The sequence below is a fragment of the Eutrigla gurnardus genome, assembly GCF_963514095.1.
Source record: "Eutrigla gurnardus genome assembly, chromosome: 5".
Classification (NCBI taxonomy): domain Eukaryota; kingdom Metazoa; phylum Chordata; class Actinopteri; order Perciformes; family Triglidae; genus Eutrigla; species Eutrigla gurnardus.
In genome coordinates this window covers 28,622,064-28,631,829 of record NC_139919.1, presented here as the reverse complement: position 1 = coordinate 28,631,829, position 9,766 = coordinate 28,622,064, and the positions used below count along the sequence as shown (strand labels likewise).

At 40.0% G+C, this 9,766-nt stretch overlaps 2 protein-coding genes across 3 annotated transcripts in view; one reads left to right on the top strand and one right to left on the bottom strand.

The window, feature by feature from the left end:
• Positions 1-6,350: 6,350 nt before the first annotated feature.
• Positions 6,351-7,888, top strand: LOC311013286 (DNA damage-inducible transcript 4-like protein). Its single transcript, XM_084009338.1, has 2 exons — positions 6,351-6,636; positions 7,251-7,888. Exons 1-2 carry the CDS (start codon positions 6,459-6,461, stop codon positions 7,694-7,696), a joined length of 624 nt encoding a protein of 207 aa, XP_083865464.1. The 5' UTR covers positions 6,351-6,458; the 3' UTR covers positions 7,697-7,888.
• Positions 7,889-8,132: 244 nt separating this feature from the next.
• Positions 8,133-9,766, bottom strand: part of brd8b (bromodomain containing 8b) — a 13,704-nt gene continuing 12,070 nt past the window's right edge. For both annotated transcript variants that reach the window (XM_084009333.1, XM_084009334.1), the window contains one exon: positions 8,133-9,648. In XM_084009333.1, coding sequence (XP_083865459.1) covers positions 9,589-9,648 — 60 coding nt within the window. In that variant the 3' untranslated portion in view covers positions 8,133-9,588. The remainder of the gene's footprint in view (positions 9,649-9,766) is intronic.

Sequence of the window (9,766 nt, the reverse complement as noted above, 5' to 3'; positions counted from 1 at the left end):
ACACACCTCCTCTGAAACCGGCCGGTGAGGTTGCATCAGACATGTTTACGGGTTTAAGGCAGGAAGGACGGGTGATCTCATCCCAACACATGATTTGTGAACATGAGCTCCAGACAAAATGCAAATCAGACAACGTTGAGCCTCGGCTGCACCCTGACAGGTCGACATGAAGCCCTCAGCAGGGCATTTTGTTTTATTGGACACCTCCACCTCTCCTCTAAATATCCTTCAAATGAAATAATCTAACATGGAGGAGGATCATCCTTGTTGTTTTGTTTTTCAAAGTCTAACATGTGCCTCACCATCAGATGTCTAATATTCCACAGTTGCCTTGCTGCAGACGACAGGAACTGTGAAATGCTGCACATATCGACTTGGTACGGTCCAGCGGGCCGGGTCACCAGTTTGACTCGTGATCGTCTGAACAAATGAAGTAAACAAAAAAACATGCGTTTGCTTTCAGAAGCAGCTAAAAATCACAAACCTCGAAGCCGTTCACCGTTCAAAGGGGACGATGCATTCATAAAACAGTATAAAAAGTCAGTATAAAACAGTATACAACAGTATAACATTACTTTAGTTAGTTTGATTAGCTCATGTTGTGTGTCTGGAACCTAATCTTTCTCTCCAGGCAACTATTTCATCAGGAATCAATCAATATATCAATCAATTCAAATGTATTTCAGACATGAAAAAAACAAAACAGAAGTTAAATCAATTAAATCGTTAAGCAAAACAAAAGCAAGAACTACAAAACAACAGGCAAGAACTACAAAACAACAAGCATGTACTACAAAACAACAAGCAAGAACTACAAAACAACAAGCAAGAACTACAGAACAACAAGCAAGAAATACAAAACAAGAAGCAAGAACTACAAAACAAGAAGCAAGTACTACAAAACAACAAGCAAGTACTACAAAACAACAAGCAAGAACTACAAAACAACAAGCAAGAACTACAAAACAAGAAGCAAGTACTACAAAACAACAAGCAAGAACTACAAAACAACAAGCAAGAACTACAAAACAACAAGCAAGAAATACAAAACAACAAGCAAGAACTACAAAACAAGAAGCAAGTACTACAAAACAACAAGCAAGTACTACAAAACAACAAGCAAGTACTACAAAACAACAAGCAAGAACTACAAAACAAGAAGCAAGTACTACAAAACAACAAGCAAGTACTACAAAACAACAAGCAAGAACTACAAAACAACAAGCAAGAACTACAAAACAACAAGCAAGTACTACAAAACAACAAGCAAGAACTACAAAACAACAAGCAAGAACTACAAAACAACAAGCAAGTACTACAAAACAACAAGCAAGTACTACAAAACAACAAGCAAGTACTACAAAACAACAAGCAAGAACTACAAAACAACAAGCATGTACTACAAAACAACAAGCAAGAACTACAAAACAACAAGCGTGTACTACAAAACAAGAAGCAAGAACTACAAAACAAGAAGCAAGTACTACAAAACAACAAGCAAGTACTACAAAACAACAAGCAAGAACTACAAAACAACAAGCAAGAACTACAAAACAAGAAGCAAGTACTACAAAACAACAAGCAAGTACTACAAAACAACAAGCAAGAACTACAAAACAACAAGCAAGAACTACAAAACAACAAGCAAGAAATACAAAACAACAAGCAAGAACTACAAAACAAGAAGCAAGTACTACAAAACAACAAGCAAGTACTACAAAACAACAAGCAAGTACTACAAAACAACAAGCAAGAACTACAAAACAAGAAGCAAGTACTACAAAACAACAAGCAAGTACTACAAAACAACAAGCAAGAACTACAAAACAACAAGCAAGAACTACAAAACAACAAGCAAGAAATACAAAACAACAAGCAAGTACTACAAAACAACAAGCAAGAACTACAAAACAACAAACAAGAACTACAAAACAACAAGCAAGAACTACAAAACAACAAGCAAGTACTACAAAACAACAAGCAAGTACTACAAAACAACAAGCAAGTACTACAAAACAACAAGCAAGAACTACAAAACAAGAAGCAAGTACAACAAAACAACAAGCAAGTACTACAAAACAACAAGCAAGAACTACAAAACAACAAGCAAGAACTACAAAACAACAAGCAAGAAATACAAAACAACAAGCAAGTACTACAAAACAACAAGCAAGAACTACAAAACAACAAGCAAGAACTACAAAACAAGAAACAAGAAGCAAGTACTACAAAACAACAAGCAAGAACTACAAAACAACAAGCAAGAACTACAAAACAAGAAGCAAGTACTACAAAACAACAAGCAAGAACTACAAAACAAGAAGCAAGTACTACAAAACAACAAGCAAGAACTACAAAACAACAAGCAAGAACTACAAAACAAGAAGCAAGTACTACAAAACAACAAGCAAGTACTACAAAACAACAAGCAAGTACTACAAAACAACAAGCAAGAACTACAAAACAAGAAGCAAGTACTACAAAACAACAAGCAAGTACTACAAAACAACAAGCAAGAACTACAAAACAACAAGCAAGAACTACAAAACAACAAGCAAGAAATACAAAACAACAAGCAAGTACTACAAAACAACAAGCAAGAACTACAAAACAACAAGCAAGAACTACAAAACAACAAGCAAGAACTACAAAACAACAAGCAAGTACTACAAAACAACAAGCAAGTACTACAAAACAACAAGCAAGAACTACAAAACAAGAAGCAAGTACTACAAAACCACAAACAAGTTCTACAAAACAACAAGCAAGAACTACAAAACAACAAGCAAGAAATACAAAACAACAAGCAAGTACTACAAAACAACAAGCAAGAACTACAAAACAACAAGCAAGAACTACAAAACAAGAAACAAGAAGCAAGTACTACAAAACAACAAGCAAGAACTACAAAACAACAAGCAAGAACTACAAAACAAGAAGCAAGTACTACAAAACAACAAGCAAGAACTACAAAACAACAAGCAAGTACTACAAAACAACAAGCAAGAACTACAAAACAACAAGCATGTACTACAAAACAAGAAGCAAGTACTACAAAACAACAAGCAAGAACTACAAAACAAGAAGCATGTACAACAAAACAACAATCAAGTATACAAAACAAGAAGCAAGAACTACAAAACATACTCCCATAACAACTATTGACATGTTTGAAAAGGAGTTTAAACGTATTGAATCCTTCTTCTAAATTCAGTAAATCTTTTTGGTAATTAATTTCATTTTCTGAAACAGTGCACCTTTAAATGTCCATTCATGTATTAAATATTCTATTATTATTAATGATATAGTTTCATGTATCTTATATACCATAGGACACTGATATGAATGTGTTTTGACCTCTTTGTCAGATCGGATTTAAAAAAAGAAAAAGGAGTGGAGGAGGAGGACCTGAAGCAGGTCTGACCAGAAACCTGCTCTCCTCCAATCACACAGCAGCTCTGACATCAGCTGACCCCGATGTTGATGAATGGATGACTGTGATGAGTTTACGCAGTGACTCACATTTTCATTCCTCCAATTAAAAACATGTAGGGGAACGGTTCACATCTTTATAACTTGAGTCAATGACAAATAAATTACTTTCCTAAAATAATGCAAACTATAGAATAAAACTCGGCACAATAAGACATATTAGTCTTGTTGAAGGAAGTTAATTCATTTAAATTCTATGTTTATTCTAAACAAAAAGATAGAGATTTAATCAAACAATTGTTTCTCATTTAAGAAATAATATGTATTAAAAAATAGTTTTTTCCAAGATATTTATTTAATTAAACAATTATTTCTCATTTAAAAAAAAAAGTTAGCCAAGACTTCATAAAACATTGAAACATCATTTGTAACGATTATTCAAGTAAAGGTGAAAAAAGCTAGTTTTAAAACATTAAAGTGACGTTTCATTTGGAACATATGTGTTACAACATTAAATATAAATCACTTTCTGATACTGACTTAAAGCTTTTGAATCTTGAATCTTGAATCTCTATCTGGGGTTTTATTATCACATTAACAGTAAAGAAACGTGTTTTCCTGTACAATGAAATTCTTCGTTTGCTCGTCCACAGAATTCCCAACAGTGTAACATCTAAGTATAAAAATAAATGTAAAAGGTTGCATGTGACACATAATAAAAATTAAATAGTGCAAATGTAAATGTAAACAGTGCAATTAAGAGAGACACATGTTAATGGTTCACTCCACACATTTGTTTTTCCAATGGAATTTAAATTATTGCTGAAAATAAAGTAAAAATCTACCGTCTTTAAACAAACTGGAAGTGCAAACATCAACATTTCCAGGTTTTCAAACTCCTTCTTCATACTTCCCACCACACTGTAGTTCCCCTGAATTTTCTCAGAAAGACACTTCCTCCTCGGTGGTAAAGCTTTCTGACAGCAGCATTGTCTCTGAACCTGATTGGTTAGAAGCTGTGATGTCATAGCTGGGGAGATTTCCCAAGAAGGTGAGTCAGACGTGAGAGATTAACGTGCAAAAAGACCTCCTCAGGTTCTGCTCTCGCTCCATCTCAGAGGGTCGGACTTAAAGCAAGCAGCATGTGTGTGTGTGAGTGTGTGTGTGTGTGTGAGTGTGTGTGTGTGTGTGTGTGTGTGTGTGTGTGTGTGTGTGTGTGTGTGTGTGTGTGTGTGTGTGTGTGAGACCAAGTTACTCACCTGTGTGAGTAAGGCAGGACTCATGCCACTGTGTCTAGACCTATCATTGTTTATGGCAGGTTTTTCCATTACACTTTGTCACTTTAACTGATCATACTATGACTATTTTTACAACTTTTTTCAACTTTCTATACTATTACTTTTTTTCAATTTTTTCAACTTTCTACACTGACTTTTTCCCCAACTTTTTTCAACTTTCTATGCTGACTTTTTTTTTACAACTTTTGTCAACTTTCTATACCATGACTTTTTTTTACAACTTTTTCAACTTTCTATACCATGACTTTTTTTTACAACTTTTTTCAACTTTCTAGACCATTACTTTTTTTTACAACTTTTTCAACTTTCTATACCATGACTTTTTTTTACAACTTTTTTCAACTTTCTAGACCATTACTTTTTTTTTACACCTTTTTTCAACTTTCTATACCATGACTTTTTTTTACAACTTTTTTCAACTTTCTATACCATGACTTTTTTTTTTTACAACTTTTTCAACTTTCTATACTGACTTTTTTTTACAACTTTTTCAACTTTCTATACTGACTTTTTTTTACAACTTTTTTCAACTTTCTATACTAGTGGGTAGCACTGTCGCCTCACAGTGAGAGGGTCCTGGGTTCGATTCCCGGGTCGGCCCCAGGTTCCTTCTGTGTGGAGTTTGCATGTTCACCCCGTGTGAGCGTAGGTTCTCTCCGGGTTCTCCGGCATGACATGCAGGGTGGGGATAGGTTAATTGTTTACTCTAAATTGCCCGTAGGTGTGAATGGTTGTCTGTCTCTACATGTCGGCCCTGTGATAGACTGGTGACCTGTCCAGGGTGAACCCTGCCTTCGCCCAATGATAGCTGGGATCGGCTCCAGCCCCCCCGCGACCCTGAATACAGGATAAGCGGTAGACGATGGATGGATGGATGGATGGATGGATGGATGGATGGATGGATGGATGGATGGATGGATGGATGGATGGATGGACTTTTTTTCAACTTTCTATACTATGAATTTTTTTTCCAACTTTTTCAACGTGATATTCTGACATGTTATATAATGGCTTAGTTTTCTACTTTTTTTGACATACTTTACTATGACACTTTTCAAAATGCTATTTCTGTGATATTTTAATGTTTTTTTTCCCCAAAAATGAATATGGCTTGTTGGTCTAGGGGTATGATTCTCACTTTGGGTGCGATAGGTCTTGGGTTCAAATCTCAGAAGAGCCATTCATGAAGACTATATTTGGACAGTTTGATTTAATCGGTACTGGTCCCGGGTTTCTCTCACATATGAACCCACCGGCATTAGACATTCCCACAAAAAAAAATTTCCGACTTTCTAAACTATGACTAAAGTTTAGACTTTTTTCGACATAATTTACTTTGATTTTTTTTAAACTTTTTTCCAACTTTCTATGCTATGACTTTTTTTTTCAGCTTTGTATACTATGACCTTTTTTCACTTTTGAACTTTTATTTATTTGTATTTTTTTTTGCTTGACTTCCGTGTGTGCAATGCCCGAACATGTTGCGCGAGCCGCGACGTCACAGATCTGGAACGTTCTCGATCAAACCGGCCCGCCCCGCCCCGCCCTCACGTGACCTGAGAGAGCTCAGCTGATGCAACCGCACCCCCTCTCGCGCACCTCCTCCGGTATAAAAGCTCCGCTCTCACCGCTGGCTCCCCGCAGCCCGTCTCAACGACGTCGATACATGGAGGAAACAGAGACACAACGCTCGGAGGAGTTACCGGAGATTCACGAACCAGCAGCAGAATGGTTTCCACCGCGGCCCTGCTCTTCGGACACGGCCTGCCCGCCGCCAGCTCGGAGGACGAAGGCGTCGTCGAGATGATCGGGAAGTATCTCCTCCAGCTCGCGTCCCCGGGTCGGAAGACGAGCTCTGTCCGGCGGGGGAGCGTCGAGAGCTGCGACGAGAGGGACAACACGCCCGGTAAGTTTTAAACAAATGGTTTAAAACCTTACCTGCCGGTAGAATATACCAGAATAATATAGATGTTATTCTGTTGTAATATAGATATTATTCTGTTGTCTCTTATTATTTTTTTATGTTATTATTAATATTAATATTATTTTATTATCATAAGTTGTCAGTTGAATGCATTGTATGTAATTCTGCTTTGGCAACACATTTAAAATGTCATGATAATAAAGCCTTTAATTTAAGAATTTAATTTAATTGTCCTTAAATCAGAAAGTCCGTGGTTCGATCCCCGATGTAAGCCAGTGTGACAAAATAACAACTAGAAAAGTAATAAACAACTCTAAATGTGCCATATTGAAATATGAATGCAGTATTTAATTCTGCGTAAGAGCAAATCAATTGGCTGACCTCCTGACCTGCTGATGCAAAACCGTGCAGGTCTTGGATCAGCTGTGGTCAGCTGCTGATGCAACAGTTTGTTCAGATGACTCATGCATGTCAGCAGCATTTCGAGACATTTCTGGCATGCTGATTCACATCGGTGACAAAACATTCACGAGAATCGGACCGCCGGTGACAATGCCACACGTTCTGAAGACTCACTCCTGCTCTCCTCCCCCTAGTTGCCCAAGCGGACGGCGGTCTGGAGCGTGACGAGCTCCTGCAGCAGGACGTGACCCGGCAGATCGAGCGCTGTCTGACGGAGGCCAAAGCGTCCTCCCTCCACTGCCGGATGCTGCTGCTGCCTCGTCACATGACCTCCAGGGTCGGCCAGGACGTGGTGCGCTCCTCGGCTGACGAGCCCTGTGGGATCCGGGGCGCCGCCATCAAGGTCTACGTGGAGGCCAAGGACGGCCTCAAGCCTGTCGGAGGGATCCTCCTGGACCCGAGCGTCACACCGACGTTCGAGCTCTCCATCGTCTTCAGGACGGACAAAGACGACGGCTGGCCGCCGCCGCTCAGCCACATCTTCGACTCGGACAACGTGATGAAGCTGAGGCCGGAGTACAGACTGGTGAAGAGGAAGCTCTACTCCTCCGCCAGCCCCGTCATTCACGACTTCAACTAGTCCCGGATGTCAGGCCCCTGTATGGACTGTATGAATGTCTTACCCGCTTTCCCCCCGTACACTCTGAACATGAATACAGATGTTTTTGCACAGAATGGTTGAATGTGTCCAGGATGGGCGGGTCTCACTCCTCAAAGCGTGATGTACTTTATATTTATGCCACTGTCGATAAATAAATGTTTTTCCACGTTACTATTTCTTGGTTCTCTGCTTGCATTTGTACGTGTACTTCTACAATAGTACACGCCGTACACTGTTAAATACCAGAACACATAGGGCTCATAATGATCTGCTGACACTTTGACCTACTTAACTTGTTTACAAAGGGATTTAATTGCACAAGTGTCGGCTGATTCAGGGCACCGATTACTGGAAGTCATGTTGCAGAAGGAAGTTAAATTAACAGTGAAGCAAAACAATGTTTAGGTTTAGATCAAATTTATCTTTTTATTTAACAAATGTACAACAGAACACATGTTGGTTTCAGCTACCCAAACACGACTACATGATCCAGCTCACAGGTACAAAACGTCTTCTTTTGTACTCCCATTTAACAGACGTTACACAAACATGTTTAATGCCATCTACATGGTACACTAGCGACGTCCTACGTGACCAGTGGGGGGTGCATCAATACTATTTCAGCCCATCGACACACTCATAACACCGATTTTACATTTACAAAGAATGAGGTTTTCTGATTCGGCTGCTTTGACAGTTTGAGGTTAAGATAATTCACCTTGTTGACTGTTTGTTGAAAAGGTGCCAAGCAGGAACTACTTCGACCCACTCTGGTGCTTTCAAGGACGCTCGGATATCTGATGTTAATGATCTGCTGGGGGGGGGGGATTAGCACCCAGCTGTGATAAGGTCACATGGCAGAGAGAAGCAGCAACAATGCTACGAGGAAGTTTTGTTGACTCGACATTTTTAATAAAAGGCTTCCTTCTGTAGTCGGCACATCAGACCTCCTCCACATACGTTCTCATACTATTACTTTAACCTTCACTGCTAACTAACCGTCGCCACATTAATATTCAACTTGATGCAAATACACAGTTTCAACACGTCTGACGGCCAACTTCCTGCACTTTGAAAACACACATTTCCACATTCATGGGTCCACTTTAAAAAAACAAACAAACAGCAGAACCAACCAGACATGATCTCTGCTAACGAAGAGGTCAACAATTATTTACGCTTTACTGGTTACGTATCTGAAGCATGTTTCATCTCGTGAGCAGGGAAACGGGTGTAACTGTAAGTGTATGCTTGTGTCTGCTGTTAACGGGAACACAAGTAGAAGGACTGGCCAACGGATCCCCTCGCTGAACAAAGCAGAGACATAAACCACCAGATTAGTGACAGCGGCAGAAGATCCAGTCATGTGACCCACCTGACGTGGATCTCACCACGTTTCAGCTGTGATCACAGACCTCACCAGACATGCAGCGCTCGTTTTGTGGAACTGTACATCATGATTCATCACATGGCCAACCCGGGCTGTTGGGATCCTCTAGAGTCTTTCCAGCCCACGTGGGGTCCGGGTGGTCCTGGTGGTCCACTAGTACTAATGCATCCATGATTCTGACGTGACCAGGTCTGATGAGTGGAGCTCATCCTGCTCCCTCCTGTCGTTTCTTGATCCCAAACGACCTTTTGCTGGTGAAAATGTTCCTTTTTCTGGCGTCTCACACACACAGTTCTGACCTCTGGTTGACCTCAGCAGCCGGAGTGAAATCCCACATCAACCAGTCATACGGCCAGGAGGAGGAGGAGGAGGAGGAGGAGGAGGAGGAGGAGGAGGAGCTCTCTCAGATGAATCCACATATAAGTGTGTACTCACACACACGACTAAAGTGACTCTCTCTCCCTCTCTCTCCCTCACAAGTCTATTTCTTCATCTTGAGGTCGGCCTCCATGGCACTACGGCGCCCCCTAGTGCCTCCATCCTGCAGCAGAGAGACAGACAAGGAGAAATGGGGGGGAGAAAGAGAATAAAAGAAAGAAAAAAAATCACACAAGGTTTTAAAGATTAAAAGGGTCAGTGGGACGGGGTGACGGGAGGCC

Coding starts and splice junctions, on each gene's coding strand:
- LOC311013286 (XM_084009338.1), top strand. CDS start 6,459: ATGGTTTCCACCGCGGCCCTGCTCTTCGGACACGGCCTGCCCGCCGCC. Junction 6,637..7,250: donor CGAGAGGGACAACACGCCCG/GTAAGTTTTAAA, acceptor TCCTCCCCCTAG/TTGCCCAAGCGGACGGCGGT.